At 62.7% G+C, this 25,481-nt stretch overlaps 2 protein-coding genes across 7 annotated transcripts in view; both read left to right on the top strand.

The window, feature by feature from the left end:
• LOC102459912 (cell adhesion molecule CEACAM6-like) overlaps nt 1–25,481 on the top strand; it is a 70,745-nt gene that overhangs the window by 3,849 nt on the left and 41,415 nt on the right. The window contains exons 3-4 of one of the 6 annotated variants that reach the window (XM_075918501.1): nt 8,317–8,592; nt 8,723–8,967. The exons of the other annotated variants lie outside the window; for them this stretch is intronic. Coding sequence (XP_075774616.1) covers nt 8,317–8,592; nt 8,723–8,967 — 521 coding nt within the window. The remainder of the gene's footprint in view (nt 1–8,316; nt 8,593–8,722; nt 8,968–25,481) is intronic. 6 annotated transcript variants of the gene reach the window in all.
• LOC142826084 (uncharacterized) lies at nt 21,245–24,543 on the top strand. Its single transcript, XM_075918494.1, has 2 exons — nt 21,245–21,380; nt 21,818–24,543. Exon 2 carries the CDS (start codon nt 23,140–23,142, stop codon nt 24,541–24,543), a length of 1,404 nt encoding a protein of 467 aa, XP_075774609.1. The 5' UTR covers nt 21,245–21,380; nt 21,818–23,139.

Raw genomic sequence — 25,481 nt, 5'->3', positions numbered from 1 at the left:
TCCCAGCACATCGCCTGTAATACTTTGCTCTTCCGGCGGATATGGAAGGCCTGGCAATGCTGTTAGTGTACAGGGGTGAGGTTCCCAGCACATCGCCTGTAATACTTTGCTCTTCCGGCGGATATGGAAGGCCTGGCAATGCTGTTAGTGTACAGGGGAGAGGTTCCCAGCACATCGCCTGTAATACTTTGCTCTTCCGGCGGATATGGAAGGCCTGGCAATGCTGTTAGTGAACAGGGGAGAGGTTCCCAGCACATCGCCTGTAATACTTTGCTCTTCCGGCGGATATGGAAGGCCTGGCAATGCTGCTAGTGAACAGGGGTGAGGTTCCCAGCACATCGCCTGTAATACTTTGCTCTTCCGGCGGATATGGAAGGCCTGGCAATGCTGTTAGTGAACAGGGGAGAGGTTCCCAGCACATCGCCTGTAATACTTTGCTCTTCCGGCGGATATGGAAGGCCTGGCAATGCTGCTAGTGTACAGGGGTGAGGTTCCCAGCACATCGCCTGTAATACTTTGCTCTTCCGGCGGATATGGAAGGCCTGGCAATGCTGTTAGTGTACAGGGGTGAGGTTCCCAGCACATCGCCTGTAATACTTTGCTCTTCCGGCGGATATGGAAGGCCTGGCAATGCTGTTAGTGAACAGGGGTGAGGTTCCCAGCACATCGCCTGTAATACTTTGCTCTTCTGGCGGATATGGAAGGCCTGGCAATGCTGTTAGTGAACAGGGGAGAGGTTCCCAGCACATCGCCTGTAATACTTTGCTCTTCCGGCGGATATGGAAGGCCTGGCAATGCTGTTAGTGAACAGGGGAGAGGTTCCCAGCACATCGCCTGTAATACTTTGCTCTTCCGGCGGATATGGAAGGCCTGGCAATGCTGTTAGTGAACAGGGGTGAGGTTCCCAGCACATCGCCTGTAATACTTTGCTCTTCCGGCGGATATGGAAGGCCTGGCAATGCTGCTAGTGAACAGGGGAGAGGTTCCCAGCACATCGCCTGTAATACTTTGCTCTTCCGGCGGATATGGAAGGCCTGGCAATGCTGTTAGTGTGCAGGGGTGAGGTTCCCAGCACATCGCCTGTAATACTTTGCTCTTCCGGCGGATATGGAAGGCCTGGCAATGCTGTTAGTGTACAGGGGAGAGGTTCCCAGCACATCGCCTGTAATACTTTGCTCTTCCGGCGGATATGGAAGGCCTGGCAATGCTGTTAGTGTACAGGGGTGAGGTTCCCAGCACATCGCCTGTAATACTTTGCTCTTCCGGCGGATATGGAAGGCCTGGCAATGCTGTTAGTGTACAGGGGAGAGGTTCCCAGCACATCGCCTGTAATACTTTGCTCTTCCGGCGGATATGGAAGGCCTGGCAATGCTGTTAGTGTGCAGGGGAGAGGTTCCCAGCACATCGCCTGTAATACTTTGCTCTTCCGGCGGATATGGAAGGCCTGGCAATGCTGTTAGTGTACAGGGGTGAGGTTCCCAGCACATCGCCTGTAATACTTTGCTCTTCCGGCGGATATGGAAGGCCTGGCAATGCTGTTAGTGTACAGGGGAGAGGTTCCCAGCACATCGCCTGTAATACTTTGCTCTTCCGGCGGATATGGAAGGCCTGGCAATGCTGTTAGTGTACAGGGGAGAGGTTCCCAGCACATCGCCTGTAATACTTTGCTCTTCCGGCGGATATGGAAGGCCTGGCAATGCTGTTAGTGTACAGGGGAGAGGTTCCCAGCACATCGCCTGTAATACTTTGCTCTTCCGGCGGATATGGAAGGCCTGGCAATGCTGTTAGTGTACAGGGGTGAGGTTCCCAGCACATCGCCTGTAATACTTTGCTCTTCCGGCAGATATGGAAGGCCTGGCAATGCTGCTAGTGTGCAGGGGTGAGGTTCCCAGCACATCGCCTGTAATACTTTGCTCTTCCGGCGGATATGGAAGGCCTGGCAATGCTGTTAGTGAACAGGGGAGAGGTTCCCAGCACATCGCCTGTAATACTTTGCTCTTCCGGCGGATATGGAAGGCCTGGCAATGCTGTTAGTGAACAGGGGAGAGGTTCCCAGCACATCGCCTGTAATACTTTGCTCTTCCGGCGGATATGGAAGGCCTGGCAATGCTGCTAGTGAGCAGGGGAGAGGTTCCCAGCACATCGCCTGTAATACTTTGCTCTTCCGGCGGATATGGAAGGCCTGGCAATGCTGTTAGTGTACAGGGGAGAGGTTCCCCGCACATCGCCTGTAATACTTTGCTCTTCCGGCGGATATGGAAGGCCTGGCAATGCTGCTAGTGAGCAGGGGAGAGGTTCCCAGCACATCGCCTGTAATACTTTGCTCTTCCGGCGGATATGGAAGGCCTGGCAATGCTGCTCGTGTACAGGGGTGAGGTTCCCAGCACATCGCCTGTAATACTTTGCTCTTCCGGCGGATATGGAAGGCCTGGCAATGCTGCTCGTGTACAGGGGAGAGGTTCCCAGCACATCGCCTGTAATACTTTGCTCTTCCGGCGGATATGGAAGGCCTGGCAATGCTGTTAGTGTACAGGGGTGAGGTTCCCAGCACATCGCCTGTAATACTTTGCTCTTCCGGCGGATATGGAAGGCCTGGCAATGCTGTTAGTGAACAGGGGTGAGGTTCCCAGCACATCGCCTGTAATACTTTGCTCTTCTGGCGGATATGGAAGGCCTGGCAATGCTGCTAGTGAACAGGGGAGAGGTTCCCAGCACATCGCCTGTAATACTTTGCTCTTCCGGCGGATATGGAAGGCCTGGCAATGCTGTTAGTGTACAGGGGAGAGGTTCCCAGCACATCGCCTGTAATACTTTGCTCTTCCGGCGGATATGGAAGGCCTGGCAATGCTGTTAGTGTACAGGGGAGAGGTTCCCAGCACATCGCCTGTAATACTTTGCTCTTCCGGCGGATATGGAAGGCCTGGCAATGCTGCTAGTTAACAGGGGAGAGGTTCCCAGCACATCGCCTGTAATACTTTGCTCTTCCGGCGGATATGGAAGGCCTGGCAATGCTGCTAGTGAACAGGGGTGAGGTTCCCAGCACATCGCCTGTAATACTTTGCTCTTCCGGCGGATATGGAAGGCCTGGCAATGCTGTTAGTGTACAGGGGAGAGGTTCCCAGCACATCGCCTGTAATACTTTGCTCTTCTGGCGGATATGGAAGGCCTGGCAATGCTGCTAGTGAACAGGGGAGAGGTTCCCAGCACATCGCCTGTAATACTTTGCTCTTCCGGCGGATATGGAAGGCCTGGCAATGCTGTTAGTGTACAGGGGAGAGGTTCCCAGCACATCGCCTGTAATACTTTGCTCTTCCGGCGGATATGGAAGGCCTGGCAATGCTGTTAGTGTGCAGGGGTGAGGTTCCCAGCACATCGCCTGTAATACTTTGCTCTTCCGGCGGATATGGAAGGCCTGGCAATGCTGCTAGTGAACAGGGGAGAGGTTCCCAGCACATCGCCTGTAATACTTTGCTCTTCCGGCGGATATGGAAGGCCTGGCAATGCTGCTAGTGTACAGGGGAGAGGTTCCCAGCACATCGCCTGTAATACTTTGCTCTTCCGGCGGATATGGAAGGCCTGGCAATGCTGTTAGTGTGCAGGGGTGAGGTTCCCAGCACATCGCCTGTAATACTTTGCTCTTCCGGCGGATATGGAAGGCCTGGCAATGCTGTTAGTGTACAGGGGAGAGGTTCCCAGCACATCGCCTGTAATACTTTGCTCTTCCGGCGGATATGGAAGGCCTGGCAATGCTGTTAGTGTACAGGGGAGAGGTTCCCAGCACATCGCCTGTAATACTTTGCTCTTCTGGCGGATATGGAAGGCCTGGCAATGCTGTTAGTGTGCAGGGGTGAGGTTCCCAGCACATCGCCTGTAATACTTTGCTCTTCCGGCGGATATGGAAGGCCTGGCAATGCTGCTAGTGAACAGGGGAGAGGTTCCCAGCACATCGCCTGTAATACTTTGCTCTTCCGGCGGATATGGAAGGCCTGGCAATGCTGCTAGTGTACAGGGGAGAGGTTCCCAGCACATCGCCTGTAATACTTTGCTCTTCCGGCGGATATGGAAGGCCTGGCAATGCTGTTAGTGTGCAGGGGTGAGGTTCCCAGCACATCGCCTGTAATACTTTGCTCTTCCGGCGGATATGGAAGGCCTGGCAATGCTGTTAGTGTGCAGGGGTGAGGTTCCCAGCACATCGCCTGTAATACTTTGCTCTTCCGGCGGATATGGAAGGCCTGGCAATGCTGTTAGTGAACAGGGGTGAGGTTCCCAGCACATCGCCTGTAATACTTTGCTCTTCCGGCGGATATGGAAGGCCTGGCAATGCTGTTAGTGTACAGGGGAGAGGTTCCCAGCACATCGCCTGTAATACTTTGCTCTTCCGGCGGATATGGAAGGCCTGGCAATGCTGCTAGTGAACAGGGGTGAGGTTCCCAGCACATCGCCTGTAATACTTTGCTCTTCCGGCGGATATGGAAGGCCTGGCAATGCTGTTAGTGTGCAGGGGTGAGGTTCCCAGCACATCGCCTGTAATACTTTGCTCTTCCGGCGGATATGGAAGGCCTGGCAATGCTGCTAGTGAACAGGGGTGAGGTTCCCAGCACATCGCCTGTAATACTTTGCTCTTCCGGCGGATATGGAAGGCCTGGCAATGCTGTTAGTGTGCAGGGGTGAGGTTCCCAGCACATCGCCTGTAATACTTTGCTCTTCCGGCGGATATGGAAGGCCTGGCAATGCTGCTCGTGTACAGGGGAGAGGTGGCCAGACCTTCCTCTCGTACTTAACTCTTGCTGTGCAGCGGAGGGAAAGCAGGGCCGGAAGGAGGGAGACTTCTCAGTAGTCAGGTGGACTCCTCTCGAGGCGGAGGGGTCTCTCTGCAGTGAGAGCCACGGGTCCAGACGGGCACTGCAGCAGTGGTGGTGGCTAGCAAAACCTGGTCAGGGCCTTCCCAACGTGGGGCTAGAGCGTCTTTCACTGCTGGACCTTTAGAACCAGGCTCCTGGTTCTAACGGGTGCGAAGGTTGCTCGGGGTCCTTGGGAAACGCTTCCTTTACCGGGAGTAAAGAGCCCGAACACGTTTCATTAACACCTGACAGTAACGAAGAGCGTGTGAAAGCTTCAGCCCGTCACTTCGATAAAGCCCCGTTGGACTGTGGTTGTCAGGGAAGGCAGGGTCCAGTTAACTGCCCGTGCTGTGTTCCCAAGCCTTCAATTTAGGATTTGAGTTGTCAGTTCTCAGCAAGATACCATGGACTGCCTCAGTTTACCCCTCCCCCCAGTTCCTCCCTCTTGCCGTTGGGGTTCTCTAACCCAGCAGGTTACATTCAATAGTTTCAGGGTTTTAATTGACTTTGGAAGCCCCAGTACAGCACCAGCACTATTAGAAATGTTCTAATCGAAACTCCCCGCGTAGCTCTGACAAACCACCACCCAATTCCTTCCCCAGGGCATTTCGTCGCTGTGAGGAGGGGGGAGTTTGGGGGCTCAAAGGGGGGTGTTACAGGGGGGCTCAGTGCCCAGCAGTTACTGGTTTCATGTGACAAAGGGGGGCACTTGGTTGTTCCAGACAGCAGCCCAGAGGTGGAGGCGTATGTGGGACCCTGATGACCCCGACCCTGCTCGGAGGACACGGCTAGTTCAGACCAGACACAGACAAGGGGCTGAAGAGGGGACCCGGAACCGGCCCAGCTGACCCCAGCGAGGGGGGAACATTGGGGGGGCGGGGAGGGAGCCGGAGAAGAGAGGCCCAGGCGACCATCTTACCTGGGAGTAGCCAATGGGCGGGGGAGGGGCTATGGGGGGCGCTGCTCGAGGACCTGGGGTGGTTGTTTTTGGGGACTGAGGGCAGGACTCACCTGGCTGCAGGGAGGCTGACGGGGGGCTGGGGCCCAGGAGACTGGCCTGGAGACCTGTTGCTGTTCAAAGCCCAATAAACCCGCCTGTTCGGTGCTGGCTGGGAGTCGCTCTGCTCTAGAGAACGGGGGGCCCTGCTCCCTCTGGGAGGGGGACCCCAGGGGAACAGAGGGACGGGACCCCCGAGGGGCTCATGGTGGAGGAGGCGGCTGGAGGCTCTGAGAGGCGCCATCCCAGAGGCGGAGGGGTGGCCCCCAGGTGAGAGGGGCCCCCAGGAGAGGGTCGCCGCACTGGAGTGGCCCCGGGAAAGGGCTGTCTCTGCCGCCGGAGGGGGGGGCTCCCCGAGAAGGGGCTGCCGCACTGGGGGGGGGGGGCTCTGCCCAGGACCCGAGGGGCCAAGCGTGGGAGGGCCCTGGGAGCCGGGACAGGCCCAGTCACGGTGCTGCTGCTTGCGAGTTACGTCTCACTGGGGGGGGGGGGGAGATTTTTGCTTTTCTGAGCTTCGCTCACCCCTCAGGGCTTTGATTTTCGCTCTGTTGATGCGGGGGGGGGGGCAATGTTATTTCTACTTCCTTGGTGCTGGCACTTTCCTTTCCCAGCGCCCCCTGATTAAATCCTTCTCTGCCAAAAGCGGTCCCTGGTCCATGATGCCCGCACCTGTGGTACGCAGGACGCCTTCCGGCGGCGCGGGGTGTGCTTAGACCGGCCCCACCTATGTTAGTCACCGGGCGTACCCTGTCCACTGCCTGTCCGCTCAGCGGCTCATAGGAAACCAGAGAAGGGGCTGCTGGGTCTGGAGCGTCAGGCCGTAGCAGCAGCTCATGAAATAAGGGGAGTCGTCACTTCCACACGTGTTCCGAGTTCGCCGACCCCCCTGCTTTCAGAACCCCCTCGTGGGAGAGCCCTGGAATCCGTAACCCTCAGACCCGGGCAGCGGCATCACAGGCCCCTCAGCACATCCGTACTCAGCATTCTCCACACACATTGCTTTTCTTTTCTCCTTTTCACATTGCCCCTGGTTTCCACCTGTAGATGCGTGTCTCTCGCCCAGTTCCCGTGGGTCTCTGTGACGTGGCGCTGCCCTAAGGACCCGGCGCTTCCCACCACACTTCAGCTGAAGTTATTCTTTGCTTCGTTAGGGTCCCACACCAGGGAAAACCAGGAAGGCACTTGCCATAAAGGGAGCCCAACGTCCTTAGAAACAATTCACAGACAATGGAAGACGCCCGGCCTCTTCCTTCCAGAGACAGACAGACCATGCAGGACGGCTGCCGTAAAGGCCGGCTGGCTTATTTTCAGAGACAATTTAACAGACACACTCAGACGACTGTCTGCCAGGCCCTCGCCTTCAGACACTGCCGGTCACTGGATTGCTCCTAGAGGGCAGGCCAGGGTGGCGCCTTGGCGTTCAGAACAGACACATCTAACCCGGGCCCGACTGCAATGTACTGACTTGCCCGTGACGAGTAGATTACACCCCAGAAGAGCCGGCGCAGAGCGATCTGCGCATGCACAGACCCACGTGGCTGAGCCCTGCATATAACACACAACAATAAACTACTCCCCATAAGATAATAAACGTAGGAGAAATCCCGTAGTCGGAACTCACCCGCCAGGCGGCGAAGACCGACCCCCAGGCCCTACACTATGAAACTAGCAAAGCTGGTGTCCTCCCTGCAGCCGTGCGCTCTGAGCGGGTTGCAGGACGGCAGTCCGTCACCGGGGCAGGGAGCTGACGTTTGGGATCTCGGTGGAACCTCCAAATGGTCGAAGGGATCCTCCCACTCAGTAAAAGGTCGGGAGGATAGTTTATTCCGACATGCTGCAGCACAGCGAGAGCCCAGCGAAGTGTGTTCTCCCTTCGAACGCAGCTCCAGCTCCTCCTCTAGCACATGCTTGGCCCTCGGCACGCTCAGCACCGTGACGTTCTCTTTGGGGATCAAATGTTTCACTTCCTCCCCTTTCACACTACGCGGCCCTCTCGCCTACACGAAACGGCAGCTATTTTGTGAGGTGGATTCCACTGCGCTGGCTCCGGGCCCCCCCACCCCCCGGCCGGGCCGGGCTGGCTGGGCCTGGCTCCTGTAACAAGTGCTGGGACCCGACAGACCTTCTCTTCTACCTGCCGCCTGAGAGTCCCCTCTGGCTGCGGGTGGGGGCAAGGCCCGGGGGCCCCCCCGCACTCTGTGACACCCTCCCCCGCGCTGCTGTGGCGGGTGGTGTTACCTGCAATGCCCCTGCCCCCCTCGCGTGGGGAATAGAGCCCGGGGGGGCTGGCTGCCAGCCCCCCACTGCCCCCAAGCCCTGCCAGAGGGTTTGGCTGGATACAGCTCCCTAGTGTGGGCGGGGCGCTGGGTCTGAGTCCCCCACGGGGCCGTGGGGCAGAGCCGGGGCCGAGGGTTCCCCTGGGGGTGGGGCCGGGTCCATCTGCTCCCCCCACTGACGCTCTCTCTGCTCCTCGCACAGAAATGCTGCCCAGGCCCATGGTGACGCCCAACCAGACCCTGGTGCCTGAGAACGGGACCTTCTCCCTCACGTGTAACAGCTCCCCCAGCGCCGACACCCGGCTCTGGCTCCGGGACGGGGAGCCCCTTGGGCCCAGCCGGCGGCTGGTGCTGTCCCCCGACAACCACACCCTGACGGTGCTGAACGTCACCCGGGGCGACGCCGGCGCCTTCCAGTGCGAGGTCAGGAACGCCGTCAGCTCCAAGCGCAGCGAGCCCAGCCCCGTGACAGTGACCTGTGAGTAGCCTCAGCCCCGGCCCTGCCCGGCCACCGAGATGCAGCTGCTTCTGGGGTGGGGCGTGTGGCTTTGGTCACCAGAGACCCCTCTCTGGTGCCACCGTCTCCTGCCCCGTCTCTCTCTGTCTAGATGGGCCAGACTCCGCCAGGATAGACCCACCAGGCCCCATCCTCCTGCCCCTGGGGTCCCCTCTGACCCTCACGTGTGTCGCCGACTCCGTCCCAGCCCCGAGCTATCGCTGGGCTCTCAACGGCACCGACACTGGCCAGACCGGCAGCAGCTTCACCTTGACCCTCACGACCAGCGCTCAGCAGGGCACGTACGAGTGCCAGGCTCACAACTCGGGCACCAGCCTCACTGCCTGGGCGTCGGTCGCCGTGCGGGTGCCAGGGCCGGGTGAGTCCCCAGGAGGGAGCTGGACTCTGCACACCCTACGGGGCAGTGCAGCTCTAGGGGGCCCTGAGCTGCAGGTACCTGGGGCTCAGCAGGGGGCGCTCTTCTCTGGCAGGCAGGGCTGCCCCAATGGGCACTAGGGGGCGCTGTGGGGCAGAGGGTGGGGGGGACGGTGGCTGTAACACCCCTCCCCATCTCTCCCCCAAATTCCCCTCCCCCGGGTGCCGATTCGGGTCTCTCTGCCGGGGCCCTCGCTGGGATCGTCATCGGGTCCCTGGCGGGGGTGGCGCTGGCCGGAGAGCTGGGGGGACAACCCAGGAATCCTGGCTCCCAGCCCTGCCCACGCTGGGCCCGTCTGTCCCCCCCTCCAGTGCTGCAGCCCCCTCCAGGGGGCCCCTCCAGCCCGGTGGCAGTGAGATGGCCCTTTCCCAGGGGCCACTCTAGTGCGGCGACCCTCTCTTGGGGGGCCCCTCTCACCTGGGGGGGTCCCCCTCCGCCTGCGGGACAGTGCCTCTCAGGGCCTCCTGATGCCCCACTCCACTGTGAGCCCTTGGGGGTCCCCTCCCAAGGGCCTAGCCCAGCCTGCTCCCCAGCCCAGAGCGACCCCCGGCCAGCCCCCCAGGAGGGCTATGGGGCTGCGACCAGCAACGGCCCCTCCGGGAGTGTCTATACCAGCCCCCCAGTTCCAATCTCCTTAAACCTCCTTGCAGGAGCAATACCGGGTAGCTGGATTTAGGGGCGTTAATCGCACTAGCGGGTCCCTGGCGCGTGCAGCCGCGGGCCGTTAGTCCGGACTAGTGACATTTCAAAATGGCGACCGGCCGGCAAGATGCAAGTCAAGCGCGGGATGTTTAAATCCTGGGCTTCATTTGCAACTTCGAACGCCGACACGAGCCTCCCTAGTTCGAACTAGGGGGCTAGTGTAGACAAACCCTCAGGCCTGTCGGCCTGGGCCCCCCCAGCCCAGCATGGCTGAGCCCCCCTGCTGCCCGGGGCTCTGCCTGCTCTGCCCCCCATCCCAATCTGAGCCCCCAATACCTCCAGCAACAGCCCCCCCAGCCAGTGTCTCTGCAGGTAACAGGGTCGCCTGGGCCCCTCTTCTCCCCTCCCCCCAATGTTCCCCCCTCGCTGGGACCAGCTGGGCAGGGTGCTGGGGTCTCCTCTCTGCACCCCCTTGTCTGGCGTCTGGTGGGAACCGGCCGGGGGCTCTGAGGAGGGCCGGGGGCACCAGGGCACCAGACACCGACTCCAGATCTGGGCTGGTCTCTGCCAGGACAATCTCCTCCCCCGCCCCATCACATCCCAGCACTGAGCCCTCCCCTTGACCCCCCCAAAACTCCCCCTTGCTCACCCCCCTCCCCCTCCAGACCGGACTGAGGGGGGTCGCTCCGCCAGGGGCCTGGGGCAGCTCAGCCCCCCGGGATCAGGCGCCGGCTGGGACACTGGCGCCCCCTTGGCACGGACCCTCCCAGGCTCCATCTCAGCCGCTCGGCCTCGGGCCCTGGGCCCGGTGCAGCCAGGTCTGGGGAGGGGTCGGCCGCCCTGGGAGAGGCCCCCCCACGGGCAGGGCTGCAGCTTTCCAAGGGCCCCGGCCCAGCGCCTGCTCTCTGGCCGCGCCGTGCTGCTCCCGGGCAGAGCTCCCTGCTCAGGTAGCGCTGGGGCGTCGCGCCCCTTGGGGTCAGTTTGCACCCGGCCGTGCGGGAGGCTCCGTGAGCCCAGGGCGGGTTTGCTCCAGTCCGGGCTGACGGCACCGGGCCCTGGCTGAGGCCTCGCTCAGGCCCCGAGAGCCCCCGGCTCCACTGGGTCCAGACCCCCCCGGCCCGTCCCGTCCTGCACAGCCCCGGCAGGGGAGCGGCCAGGCGCTACAATGGGGCGCAAACCTCCGGTAGCACCCGGCCCTCCCATGAGAGCCTGGGCCTGCCTCTTGGGCTGGGGGGCCAGTCCCGGGTGGCTCCCACCTTGGCCGGCTCCGGCTCCGGCCGACCGCTCCCCCCCTTGTGGCCCAGACACCTCCCCTCGGCCAGCCCCACCCTGCACTTCCCGGCTCCTCCGGTCAGCCCGGCCCCCGGGAGACGGCCCGGCCCCTCTGCACCCGGCCACGTGGTCCTCCCAGGCCTGGCCACAGACACGGGATCGTCGAGAGAAGCCAAAGCCCAGTCCCCCCCCAGTAACTGACCCCCCAGGCGCTGGGAGGGGGCCGGGCCCCTGAGGCCAAAGGGCAGGACCAGGAACTCAAAGAGCCCCAGTGGGGTGATGGAGCCGACTTCCCCCGGGCCTCCGGGTCCCAGCAACTGCCAGTCCCCTTTGGGCAGGTCCATGGCAGTGAGGAACCGGCCCCCCCTTGTGTGGGGTCCGTCAGCCCTGGCCATGGGTCGGCATCGGGCGCGGGGAGGGCGCCGAGTTCCCGACAGTCCACGCAGACCCGGACTGTTCCGCCCCTCTTGGGGACCAGCACCACGCGGGGGGGGCCCAGGGACAGGAGGGGGCTGGGTCACCCCAAGAGCCAGTGTGTCCCCAGCCTCCCTCTCCAGGGCCCGGGCTGCTCTCCCAGGGTGTCTCATTCCACGAGGAGTAACAGTTAATTCCAACTAAGGAGTTAGTTTGAATTAACGTTTAACTGCCGCGTGGAGCCGCGTGGAGCCGCGTGGAGCCGCATGGAGCCGCATGGAGCCGCATGGAGCCACGTGGAGCCGCATGGAGCCGCGGGCAGTTAGTTCGGACTAACGGGGATTTAAAAATGGCGGCACCCGGGAAGATGCAAATACACCAGAGATACTTAAATCCGGGGCTTCATTTGCAACTCCGGTTGCCCTCGTTTGCCTACCTAGCTCCAACTACCGACCTAGTGCAGACGTCCCCCAGTGGCCCGGAATGGGGTACGCCAGATGGGGGATGGACCCCGCACGTCTCCCACAGGCACCGGAGCGGGGCCCACGTGAAGTGGGGTCCCTGGTCCATGAGGACTCCTGGGGGAACCCCCCTGCTGAAAAGGGCCAGCGGCGCGTCTGCCACCGTGAGGGCAGAGCCAGTGAGGGCAGAGCCACGGCCTGGAGTGGCAAGTAGCCAAATCCACCCCCCAGGGCGTATTTCTTCCCCGGCCGGGTCGCCCTGCCCAGGGGCCCCCTAGATCCAGCGCCCCCTTCTGGCAGGCTCCTCTGTGATGGGCAGGGCCTCAGACCCACTTTGCAATTGTCCTGGGCTCCCCCCCGGCAGGAGTCACGGGCCCGGCAATCCCGTGAACAGCGTCAAAGACCCCGGCCAGTAAAAGTTCTGCAGCAGCTTCTGCCTGGGGGCCGGATTCCTCGGTGCCCCACAAGGGGGATCTCGCGGGCCAGGAACAGCAGCCCGCGGCGGGACCCCTGGAGCACCCCCAGCTGCCTCCTCCCCTCCCAGGATTCGGTTTGTCCCTGCCGGTCTGTTCCCAGTCCAGGAATCCCTCCCTGCGGTCCTCCCACAGGGACCAGGACCCGGCACTGCCCTGGGCAGCCAGGTGTGACAATCTCTGTAGCATTCCCACAGAACTTTGTATTAAGAGAAAGTGTGTAAAGATCTCAGTCCCAAGAGAGATCGTGTGTGTTTAGATGGATCTTTGTGTCCAGCCGTCTCATCAAGTCCCTTGTGTTCAGAGACCCCTTCTGTCCTCTTCTCCATAGAAACTTCGTATCAGACACGTTTCATTAACACCTGACAGTAACGAAGAGCGTGTGAAAGCTTCAGCCCGTCACTTCGATAAAGCCCCGTTGGACTGTGGTTGTCAGGGAAGGCAGGGTCCAGTTAACTGCCCGTGCTGTGTTCCCAAGCCTTCAATTTAGGATTTGAGTTGTCAGTTCTCAGCAAGATACCATGGACTGCCTCAGTTTACCCCCCCAGTTCCTCCCTCTTGCCGTTGGGGTTCTCTAACCCAGCAGGTTACATTCAATAGTTTCAGGGTTTTAATTGACTTTGGAAGCCCCAGTACAGCACCAGCACTATTAGAAATGTTCTAATCGAAACTCCCCGCGTAGCTCTGACAAACCACCACCCAATTCCTTCCCCAGGGCATTTCGTCGCTGTGAGGAGGGGGGAGTTTGGGGGCTCAAAGGGGGGTGTTACAGGGGGGCTCAATGCCCAGCAGTTACTGGTTTCATGTGACAAAGGGGGGCACTTGGTTGTTCCAGCAGCAGCCCAGAGGTGGAGGCGTATGTGGGACCCTGATGACCCCGACCCTGCTCGGAGGACACGGCTAGTTCAGACCAGACACAGACAAGGGGCAGCAGAGGGGACCCGGAACCGGCCCAGCTGACCCCAGCGAGGGGGGTACATTGGATGGGGAGGGGAGGGAGCCGGAGAAGAGGGGCCCGGGCGACCGTCTTACCTGGGAGTAGCCAATGGGCGGGGGAGGGGCTATGGGGTCGCTGCTCGAGGACCTGGGGTGGTTGTTTTTGGGGACTGAGGGCAGGACTCACCTGGCTGCAGGGAGGCTGACGGGGGGCTGAGGCCCAGGAGACTGGCCTGGAGACCTGTTGCTGTTCAAAGCCCAATAAACCCGCCTGTTCAGTGCTGGCTGCGAGTCGCTCTGCTCTAGAGAACGGGGGGCCCTGCTCCCTCTGGGAGGGGGACCCCAGGGGAACAGAGGGACGGGACCCCCGAGGGGCTCATGGTGGAGGAGGCAGCTGGAGGCTCTGAGAGGCGCCATCCCAGAGGCGGAGGGGTGGCCCCCAGGTGAGAGGGGCCCCCAGGAGAGGGTCGCCGCACTGGAGTGGCCCCAGGAAAGGGCTGTCTCTGCCGCCGGGGGGGGGCTCCCCGAGAAGGGGCTGCCGCACTGGGGGGGGCTCTGCCCAGGAGCCGAGGGGCCAAGCGTGGGCGGGCCCTGGGAGCCGGGACAGGCCCAGTCACGGTGCTGCTGCTTGCGAGTTACGTCTCACTGGGGGGGGGGGGGGGATTTTTGCTTTTCTGAGCTTCGCTCACCCCTCAGGGCTTTGATTTTTGCTCTGTTGATGCGGGGGGGGGGGGGCAATGTTATTTCTACTTCCTTGGTGCTGGCACTTTCCTTTCCCAGCGCCCCCTGACTAAATCCTTCTCTGCCAAAAGTGGACAGGTCCCTGGTCCATGATGCCCGCACCTGTGGTACGCAGGACGCCTTCCGGCGGGGCGGGGTGTGCTTAGACCGGCCCACCTATGTTAGTCACCGGGCGTACCCTGTCCACTGCCTGTCCGCTCAGCGGCTCATAGGAAACCAGAGAAGGGGCTGCTGGGTCTGGAGCGTCAGGCCGTAGCAGCAGCTCATGAAATAAGGGGAGTCGTCACTTCCACACGTGTTCCGAGTTCGCCGACCCCCCTGCTTTCAGAACCCCCTCGTGGGAGAGCCCTGGAATCCGTAACCCTCAGACCCGGGCAGCGGCATCACAGGCCCCTCAGCACATCCGTACTCAGCATTCTCCACACACAGGGTCTGTCTACACTACCCTCCTAGTTCGAACTAGCGGGGTAACGTAGGCATACACACATTGCTTTTCTTTTCTCCTTTTCACATTGCCCCTAGTTTCCACCTGTAGATGCGTCTCTCTCGCCCAGTTCCCGTGGGTCTCTGTGACGTGGCGCTGCCCTAAGGACCCGGCGCTTCCCACCAGACTTCAGCTGAAGTTATTCTTTGCTTCGTTAGGGTCCCACGCCAGGGAAAACCAGGAAGGCACTTGCCATAAAGGGAGCCCAACGTCCTTAGAAACAATTCACAGACAATGGAAGACGCCCGGCCTCTTCCTTCCAGAGACAGACAGACCATGCAGGACGGCTGCCGTAAAGGCCGGCTGGCTTCTTTTCAGAGACAATTTAACAGACACACTCAGACGACTGTCTGCCAGGCCCTCGCCTTCAGACACTGCCGGTCACTGGATTCAGCGCTGGACTAAGCGGGGGAGCTGGGCTGCTGCCCCGGACGCCAACTGATGGAGGGCACCTGATGGCAGCTGTAAGAGACGCAGAACGGGACTAGCCCAGCCTGCTCCCCAGCCCAGAGCGACTCCCAGCCAGCCCCCAGCAGGGGGGTTACGGAGCTTTGAACCCAGCAACGGATCCCTCAGGGTGTGTCTGCACCAGCCCCCGTGTAGTGTGGCTACCAGGGCACCCTAGTGACTCATCTCCAGCTTCTCACCCACTGGCACCCCCAGGTCCTTTTCTGCAGAACTGCTGCCTAGCCAGTCGGCCCCCAGCCTGTAACAAGGCCTGGGATTCCTCCGCCCCACGGGCCGGACTAGGGAACCAGCTGATCACCCGTCCTCTCCATCCCAATCAGGGGGGCGGGGCTAGAGAACCAGCTGATCGCCCCGCCCTCTCCATCCCAATCAGGGGGGCGGGGCTAGAGAACCAGCTGATCGCCCCGCCCTCTCCAGCCCAATCGGGTCCTTCTTCCTTGCTCATTCCTCCTTGTGATTCCTCCCGGTGTCCGGCTTCCCCACCCCCCTGGGGGTTTGGTCACCGTCCCCCGACGACCCTAGTTCAAACCTCCTCACTAGTGCGCAAGCCGCCCGCGGAGATGCTCCTTCCTCGCTTGGCTAGGTGGGTCCCGTCTCTTCCTAGCAATCCCTGTGCCCGGAACGGAGTCCCGGGTCGAAGAAACCGAAGCCCCCTCTGCGACTCCCCTGCGCAACCTCGCACTTACTGCCTCAGTCGACCACCCCTGCCCGGCCCTTCCCCTCAGCCGGGCGGGGGGACGAGAACCCCAGGCGCTCCGAACTCCTTGACCCTTCTCCCCAGCGCTACATGACCTGGTGGGACCCGCTCAGCATCACTGGTCCCTCCAGATCGGTTCCCACTAGCACCTCCGTGGGCAGCTGATCCTGCACCCCACCTCCTTGGGCCCATTTCAGGGGGATCCTCGCGACACCCCGGTGTGGGTCTGTCGCCTGTCCCTGACCTGCTGGCCTCACCCGCATCCCACCCTGCGCAGCCTTGGGGCTGCGGGTCGGCCAGCTGCCCCTTGAGGTCTGGGGGGGCAAATGTCCCACGGCTGCTCCAGCCCCACTGGGTTGTACCCGTCCCTGGAAGTGCTGGCCCCGGTCCCCTCCCCCAGCACGCTGGCCCCCTCCGGGTAGGCGGAGCCCTTCCCCACTGACCTGGACAGGCCCCCTTGGCCCGTCTATCCTCCAGCTCCCACTCCGGTCCTCTCGCTCCCTGCCTGTCCAGCAGCCTCTGCTCCTCCCGCTCCAGCTCCCGCTCCAGCCTCCGCAGCTCCCCGGGAGATTCCGGATCGGGGCTCCCCTGCGCTGGCTGGGGGTCGGCTCTGAGTGGGGTAGGGGCCTGTCACCCCTGGGGTGGCGCTGGCAGGACCGGGCTGGCGGGTGGGGCACAAGCGAGACGCGGGGCTGTCTGGCCTGGGACGGCCCAGCCCTCCTGGCTCAGACCAAGGGCCCATCTACCCGGCCTCCCGTCAGCGCCCTGAGGACGTGGCAGGAAAAGCCGCAGTCGCTGGTGTGGCAAGAACTGGCCTGCGGTTCTACCCTGTCGGGGGGGGGGGGGGGCGCGTGCACCCAAAGTCTGGGGGTGTGAGACTTACCACACAGTCAGAACCCTCCCCCATGGACCCACTCCTCCCTACCCAGCCCCCACTTCCCCTTCCCCTCCCTTAGCCCATAGGCTGGCCCCTCCCCTCCCCCATCCACCCTCCCCCACCCAGCCCCCCACTTCTGCTTCCCCTCCCTTATCACACAGGCAGCCTCCTTCCCCATTCACCCTCCCCTCCCCATCCAGCCCCCCACTTCCCCTTCCCCTCCCCCCATAAATCTCCCTGCGTCTCCCCCCCCCCCCCACGCAGGCCTGTGGGCACCAGCTCATGCCTGGGGCTGGGGGAGGGGGAGGGGGAGGGGCCCCCGCGGCAGCATGGAGGAGCCAAACCTGCCCCCCCCAATCTCCAGGTTCGTGGCTCCCCTGGCGCCGCCTGCCCCTCCCCCTCACAGCCGGGCGGGGCAGGTCCCCGCGATGAGGAAGCCGCCCAAGGCCGTTCGCGGGGCAGAGTCCCCCGGTGACGCCTGTTCCACGCTGGCCCTGCCAGGGACCCAGGGGACCGGGCGCTGGGCAGCTCCCCCCAGCCGCGTCCGTCCCCGGCCTGCTCCCGCACTGGGGGGGCCCAGGGGTCCGGGCGCTGGGCAGCCCCCCCCAGCCGCGTCCGTCCCCGGCCTGCTCCCGCACTGGGGGGGCCCAGGGGTCCGGGCGCTGGGCAGCCCCCCCCAGCCGCGTCCGTCCCCGGCCTGCTCCCGCACTGGGGGGGCCCAGGGGTCCGGGCGCTGGGCAGCCCCCCCCAGCCGCGTCCGTCCCCGGCCTGCTCCCGCACTGGGGGGGCCCAGGGGTCCGGGCGCTGGGCAGCCCCCCCCAGCCGCGTCCGTCCCCGGCCTGCTCCCGCACTGGGGGGGCCCAGGGGACCGGGCGCTGGGCAGCCCCCCCCAGCCGCGTCCGTCCCCGGCCTGCTCCCGCACTGGGGGGACCCAGGGGACCGGGCGCTGGGCAGCCCCCCCCAGCCGCGTCCGTCCCCGGCCTGCTCCCGCACTGGGGGGGCCCAGGGGTCCGGGCGCTGGGCAGCCCCCCCCATCCGTGTCCGTCCCCGGCCTGCTCCCGCACTGGGGGGGCCCAGGGGTCCGGGCGCTGCACCCACCCAGACACGCTCCCCAGCAGCCTGCGCCCCGGGGGTGGGCGGGAGTCCCCGGGGGTCGTGGGGGACCCAGGCGTCCGGGCCCCTGCAAGAGCTGGGGGGCGGGGTCAGCCCCTCCCTGTGGGATTCACACCGGGAAGCCCCCCCCACACCGGCAGTGGCCAGGCCTGTCTGTCTGGGTCCGTCTGTCCGGCCCCTCAGGGCGAGGCGTGTGAGCCCCCTGCCCCGTGCCGGGAGGGGAGTGTTTGGGGGGCAGGAAGGGGGATTCCTGCCCTGCCTGACTGAGGCAACTTCCCCGGGCCTGGCCCCCTGGTCCTCCCCCCCCCCCCCAGCCAGCCTGGCCAGGGACTCAGCCCTCACGGGGGGGGCGAGGCTACACCCTGGGGCGGTTGGGGGGGGGAGGAGGGGGGAGGTTTCTCTCCGTTTCCTTTGTCACTTTCCTGCATCGGCGCTAAACAAACCTGCGGCACAAACGGGTTTTTCTTCCTGTCCGGACGCCGGGGGGGAACCAGGCCGGGGGGGGGGCGGATTCGGGGGGGGGAGCCAGGGCTCCATGTAGCGGGGCTGGGGGGGGGGGGGAACCAGGCTGAATGGGGCGGGGAGCCAGGGCTCCGGGCGGGGGGACCAGGCCTGGGGGGGGGGGGAGTTTCTAGTAAATCTGAGTTTCTAGTGAAGCTCCTTGAGGGACCCAGAGAAGGACTCGTCCGTGTTCCCACCGGCTCCACCCCCAGCTCTAACCACCAGCCCCCACTGCCCCCTCTCCCCGCGCTGGGGGAGGACCCACGAGTCCCGGCCCTGCCCCCGGCCCCAGCCCAGGACGGGTCTGTGCGGCTGCTCCCCCGGCCCCCGCGCTCTTGGCAGGGGAAATGTGGCGGCACCTCGGGGAGGCGGCGCCCCCAGGCCTGCCAGGCAGCTGCCCTCGCGGGGGGCGGGGCAGTGAGCGGGTCTGGCTGGGCTTCCCAGGGGCTTTCCCGGGCTGTCACCAGGCCCTCGGGCAGGGCCCCTGCTGGGCCAGGCCCTGGGGTCCCCCCCCCCAGAGCTCCCAAGCTGGCCCGGCTGAGCCCAGGCCCTGGCACAGACGCCCCCAGGCAGCAGCTCCGGGCAGCCTCTGCCAACCAGCCGGCACCTCCGAGGGGCCGGGAAGCTGGGCCAGGCCAGCCTGGCGCCCCCAGCACATGCCCTGTGAGCCGGGCACTCGTGCAACACGCAGGGGAGACTCAGGAGCCACCCACCGATGCGCAGGGCCCACAGCAGGGTGTGTGTTTCCCCGGGTGGTGCACGTTCCCACGGGCCTCGGTGCACGTTACAATTATTCCTCACGTGGGTGGGAAAAATCTGCTCGGGGCAGAGACAATCAGAGAGCTCGTTGCCCCCCAGCACCCTGGCTGGGCCAATGAACCTCCACTGCAGCAGGGCCCAGGCTCAGCAAGAGGGGAAACTGAGTCGCAGCCAGTGGGCAGGAAAATATGGCAAGTGTCAGATTCTTTGTGTCCCGCCCGGCCGGAGGTCGAGGCCCCACCTAGCCTGGGTCACCCCCCCTCCCCCGGGCCTGCCGACCCCTCCTGGTGGGCGTGTTTCCGCCTAGCCCCTCGCCCGCCCTGACTGGGCCCCGTTGTGCAGGGCTGTTATCCAGCCGTTCCCCTTCTCTGGGCACCCGCCTGCCCAGCCCATGGCCCCTGGCCCAGTGGGGCCCAGCCGCCCCAGCCCAGCCAGCGACGAACTGCAGAGTGTGGGACTTTATTCCCCTTGTCCTCCAGTCACCCCGCCCGTGCCTCAGTTTCCCTGGGCGCTGCCCCAACAGCCAGGTGATGCTGAGAGTTGCTGACACTTCCGTAACCTGAGCGGGGGAGGGGGGTGAACAGGCCACACCTGTTCCCAGCACCCAGGGCACAGGGCGCCGGCTGCAGGGCTGGGAGGGGCAGCTGAGTGTGAGTCTGGCTGCCCTGGGGTAGGCGTGTGAGCGGCTCCGCCTGGCAGCCCCAGGCCCCTGGGCGCGGTGGTGACTCACTCTCGGGGGGGGGGGGGCTCCCCCTGCCCTGCCCCTCGGCATCACTACAGGGAACATGTCTCCAGCTGAGCAGCCCTCCCCCGCCCCCGTGTGCACCTGCAGTGCCGGTGTGACGTGCACCAGCACCAGGGCAATCACACCCCTCGGTCTCTGCTCTCGGCCAGTGGGGCTGAGCTGGCTGGAGGCTGCAGGCCACACGTGGCCGGGTGCCAGGGAGGCGCCGACAGGCTTCCCCAGCGCCTGTCCCGGGGGAGGAGCCGCCTGCTGGGCCCGGGGACCGGACGACGCTTCCCGGCTCGTTGGGGCCGAGAGGAGGCAGAGAACGGCGCGGGGGGGGGGGAACGCCTTGGAGGGAGCCACCGGCAGCTCCCAGCGCGCTGCGCCCAGAGCCCGGGGGTGCGGCTGCCTCTCGGGAGCGTTTCCGTGGGAGCACAGAGCACCCCCTGGGAATCTGTATTGAGGGAAACTCGTCACTGGTGCCAGGCGCCCTCGGCCGCAGGGGCCTGGAATTCGGGGCGGGTTCGGATCCCTGCCCCCGCCCACGAAGGGGTGTAGGAATCGGTGTCACATACCCCCTGGTGCCAGCTTTGCCCATTACCCTGGTGTGTGCTCATTTACTGGGGTCACTCTGACGGGGCTGGGGGAGGTGACCAATTCTGTCCGGGTGCTGCTTGTGCTCTTGGATGCAGCTGAATCCTTCCTGCTGCCAATTTCTCCCCCTCCCCGCCCCCACCTCCCTGCCCCACTGGAACTCTCCTGCATAGAACCACAGGGCTGGCAGAGACCTCAGGAGGCATCAAGTCCAGCCCCCTGCCCAAGGCAGGACCAATCCCAACTCAATCAACCCAGCCAGGGCTTTGTCCAGCAGAGACTTAAACACCTCTAGGGATGGAGACTCCACCCCCTCCCTAGGGAGCCCAGCCCAGTGCTTCACCGCCCACCTAGGGAAATTGTTTTTCCTAATATCCAGGTGTGACGCCACGTTGGGGTTTCCCCTTATCCTGCACCCCCGTAGTGGCACGAACAGACCCCCCAGCCAGTAGAGCAGGGGAGTTTATCGCTTCTCCCGGACACAGCACAGCACAGATGGGATCTGGTTCCAGGGCAGGCCTAGGATGCCTCAGCCCCCTTGAGATGGGGGAGCCTGGGCCCCTAAATCCCAGCCCATTGCTTAGGCTGCTTCCTCCATGATACCAGCCAGAAACTAAAACTCTCCTCCAGCCCTGCCCCCAGCCAGGTGCTGGTCTCGCCCCCCTCCCTTTGTCTCTCCCTGGGAGGCTGAGCCTGGGGATACGTCTACACTGGCAGGGTTTTTCCGGAAATGCTTTCTGGTTGAAATAGCAAGAAACTGTTTTCTCTTTGTGATCTTGTCTAATATCTGTTTTGTGGGCATTGATCCTTTGGCGAAGTGTCTGAGACGTTTGTCCAATGTACAAAGCAGACGGACACTTTCGGCACATGATAGCATAGATTATATTTCTGGATGCGCAGGAATATGTGTTCTGGATCTTATAATTCATATAATTCATTCCTTTTTTTTAATTGTATCCTTTGGTATATATGGTTGTGATACTTTTCTTCCACTATTTGATCTGAGGAAGTGGGTCTGGCCCACGAAAGCTCATCATCTAATAAACCATCTTGTTAGTCTTTAAAGCCCTACATAGTCCTGTGTTTTGTTTCAGCTGCACCAGACTAACACGGCTGCATTTCTATCACTGTACCCTTCCATGACAGCGCTCCAGTCATGCGAGTCATCCCACCAGGTGTGACGTAGTGGGGGTACTTGCTGGGCTGTGGTGACCCCTGCTGTCTGGAGCAAGACCCAGCAGGGAAAATCTCGCTAGGCAGAGATAAGGCCAAACTTGTCGAACCAGTGGCCAGACACCCCCCATGGAGAGGAACAAAGGAAGGTGAATGCTGCCCTGGACTGGGGGGCAGGGCTGCAAGGGAATTTAGTTGTTACTGTGGGAGAGCATGGAGGAGACAGCCTAGGGAGAGGAGCTGGGGTTTAGGGGCCCAGTCTCCCCCCAACTCAAGGGGGCCTGAGGCATCCTAGCCCAGTTCTGTGACCAGACTACATCTGTGCTATGCTGTATCCTGGAGAGGCAATAAACTTCCTCTATTCCACTGGCTGGTGCAGTCTGTTTGTGCCATTTCGGGGTGCAGGAGACGGGGAACCCCCAACACGCCGTCACACCAGGTCTCTGTTATCCCAATTAAATCATATTTCTTGGACTGGGCCAGGGCCTCCAGTTCTTCCTGTTTGTTGCCCAGGCTTCTCGCATTAGTGTACAAACACCTCAGATAACCAGTTGATTGCCCTATCTTCTCCATCCCAATCAGGGGTCCTCCTTCGTTGCTCGTTCCTCTCTGCATTTCTTCCCGGTATCCGACTTTCCTTCTCCCCTCCGGGTTTTGGTCACCATCCCCCAACGAACCTAGTTTAAAGCCTCCTCACTAGGTTTGCAAGCCTTCCCGCGGAGATGCTCCTTCCTCTCTTGGCTAGGTGATCACTGTGACGTAGTGGGGGGGAACTTGCTGGTTTCTATGGGTCTGTGGTAACCCCACTGGCTGCCGTCAGTACCGGGCCCAGAAGGACAGGGGTTGAGTCACTATGCAAAGAGGGTCTCTCAACCTGTCTGAGCAGCTACCCCCCAGGGAGAGAAACAAAGGAAGGGGGAATACCGCCCCTGGCTGGGGGGCAGGGCTGGAAGAGAGTTGGTTAGTTTCTGTCTGGGAGCATGGAGGAAGCAGCCTCAGCAACAGACTGGGGGGTTTAGAAGCCGAGACACCCCCCCCCCCCCAGATCAAGGGGGGGCTGAGGCATCTTAGGCCTGCCCTGTAACCTGATGACATCTGTGCTGTGCTGTATCCTGGAGAAGCAATAAACTCCCTCTATTCTACTGGCTGGGGGAGTCTGTTCATGCCTTTTGGGGGCGCAGGAGGCGGGGGAACCCCAACGCGCCGTCACACTGGTGTCAGAAGTGGGATGCACTGCACCCCGTGGATGGAGCTCCCAGCGGCGAGCGACAAGGCGCCGTAGAAGCAAGAGCCCTGGAGCCAGGCGTGCTGGAGACGGAGCGAAGCGGTTCCTGGGAATCGTTGGGCGCTGCAGCACTAGACTGGTGAGTCTGCACCGAGGGGCCCAGCGGGCAGATGGCCTACGCCTGACTCTTGAAGGCAGAGCTGGTGGGGCTGTGCAGAGAGAGGGGCTTGCCTGTGTGGAAAGCAACCAAGGCCCAGCTGATTGCCCAGCTGGAAGAGAATGACCAGCCACAGGGCCAGGATCTTGTCCCCAGGGGAAGCAGCCAGACCCCCCCTGAGAGTGTGTCAGGCTCAGAGAGGGGGAGGAGCGCTGGAACCCAACGGAGAGATGAGACAGCATCTCCCGGGAGGCTTGCAAGTAATAGCTCATCTAGGGCAGGGGCCAGCCCAGCGGAGCTACGGCGGCTGGAGATCCAGGTGCGGATCAAGGAATTGGAAGTAGAGGACCGAGAGAAGCAGCGACAGCATGAGCTGGCCATGGCAGAGCGGAGAACCGGCGGGGCACCGGCTGCACCAAGTGTGGATGGGCCCCAGGGTCCCAGGACTGCCAGACGCTTGGAGAGGCTCACTGTGGCCCAATTGAAGGACATGAGCGACATAGACGGGTTCCTCAGCTCCTTTGAGAGGGCCTGTGGGCTGCAATGGGTCTCCCCAGCTGACTGGCTGCAGGAGCTCATCCCCGCACTGAGCCAGGAGGCGGCCGGAGTGCTCAGTCAGCTGGAGGACCTACAGCCAGGGGATTACAACCGAGTCAAGGAGGCCCTCCTGCACAAGTTCGGGCTGACCTCCAAGATATACAGGAAGAAGTTCCGGGGGGTGCAGAAGGAGCCACGGGAGACCTATGTGGACCTGGCCTCCCGCCTGGCGCAATACTGCCGCAAGTGGGTGTCTGGAGTCGGAGCCCAGACCGCAGAGAAGCTGCTCAAGCTGGTCATGATGGAGCAGCTCTATGAAGCGTGCCCACCCAAACTGAGGCTGTGGCTCAAGGACCGGAGACCAGAGAACCCCCAGGAGGCCGGGAGGCTGGCGGATGAGTTCACGGAGAGCCGGTCCAGGTGTGAACGGGAGTCCCGGAGAGAGAGGGAACCGCGCAGAGACCGGTTCTCGGCGGAGCAACGGAGAGAGACACCTCCGAGGCGAGCCCCAGGGACCAGGACCAGTCATCGATACCCCAGAAAACCAGCCAGGGCCCGGGCAGAGCCGACCCGAATGGGCCCACAGAACCTAACTTGCCATTGCTGTGGGCAACGAGGCCACAAGAGGGCTCAATGCACCAGGCACAAGAACAGGCCCCATGACCTGGGACTTTCCAGGGTTAACTGGCTGGGGCGGGAGGAAGGGCAGGCTGCCCCAGAGGCAGGGGCTGGCCGGCAAACCTCCGCTCGGGGAGGGGGGAAGGATGCTCAGTGCACCTCCCCTGGGAGACCTGACCCTCGGGAGGCGGATTTCTCCGTGCACCGGGTGGGGGCAGGGAGGCCCTTGTGGACAGACTGCCTCATACCCCTGGAGGTGGATGGTAGGAAGGTGACGGGTTTCTGGGACATGGGGGCAGAGGTGACACTGGCCCGGCCCGACATAGTGGCCCCAGACCGGGTAGTACCCCCCACACAGCTGACACTGAGGGGCATAGACGGCACCCCGTTTAAGGTACCCATAGCCAGGGTGCATCTGAAATGGGAGGCCAAGGAGGGCCCCAAGGAAGTGGGGGTGCACCCGCACTTGCCCACCGACGTGCTAATGGGGAGTGACCTGGGGGGTGGCCAGACGGACCCCACAGGACGCTGGTCACCACCCGTAGCCAGAGCAAGCGAGGGGCTTGCGGCCCGGAACTCGAGGAGGTTCCCCAACAGGGGGCCCAGGGCCCCGTCCCAGCAGACCTAGGGTCTGTCTACACTACAAAGTTAGTTCGAACTAACTTTAAAAGGTGCTACACTAGCGCTCCGCTAGTTCGAATTTGAATCGAACTAGCGGAGCGCTTAGTTCGAACTAGGAAAACCTCATTTTACGAGGACTAACGCCTAGTTCGAACTAGCTAGTTCGAATTAAGGGCTGTGTAGCCCTTTAGTTCGAACTAGTGGGAGGCTAGCCCTCCCCAGGTTTCCCTGGTGGCCACTCTGGCCAACACCAGGGAAACTCTATGCCCCCCTCCCGGCCCCGGACCCCTTAAAGGGGCACGGGCTGGCTATGGTGCCCGTGCCAGGTGCAAGCCTGCCAGCACCCAGCTAGCAGACCCTGCACCTGGCACGGCACAGAGCCACCCACCCGATGCCCCCCAGCCCACACCCTCGTGCCGGGACCAGGCTGGCGGCTCCCGGGAGCTTGCCCTGGACCGCAAGAGGCGGGCACCTTCCTGGGCTAGTGCGGACATCGTGGACCTCGTCCACGATCTCCGCACTAGGCACAGGAAAGTGGCCGTCTAGGGCAGGAGAGCTGCCAGCCTGGCCACCCAGGAGCAGGTGTGCATGAAAATCAAGGGGGTCCACTGAGACCCCCGACCCTGAGCCCTGAGCTTACAATGGCCGTCCTGGGTCAGACCAAAGGTCCATCTAGCCCAGTAGCCTGTCTGCCAACAGCGGCCAACCCTAGGGACCCTGGAGGGGATGGACCGAAGACAGTGACCAAGCCATTTGTCTCGTGCCATCCATCTCCAGCCTTCCACAAACTTTGGGCAGGGACACCACTCCTACCCCCTGGCTAATAGGACTCCATGGACCCAACCTCCATCACTTTATCTCACTTCCCTTTAAACTCTGTTCTAGTTGTAGCCTTCACAGCCTCCTGCAGCAAGGAGTTCCACAGGTTAACTATTTGCCTTGTCA

This window comes from Pelodiscus sinensis, unplaced genomic scaffold (genome assembly GCF_049634645.1).
Source record: "Pelodiscus sinensis isolate JC-2024 unplaced genomic scaffold, ASM4963464v1 ctg140, whole genome shotgun sequence".
NCBI classification, from domain to species: Eukaryota; Metazoa; Chordata; order Testudines; family Trionychidae; genus Pelodiscus; species Pelodiscus sinensis.
The sequence above is the reverse complement of the archived record's forward strand: the minus strand, read 5'-3'. Positions and strand labels throughout refer to the sequence as shown.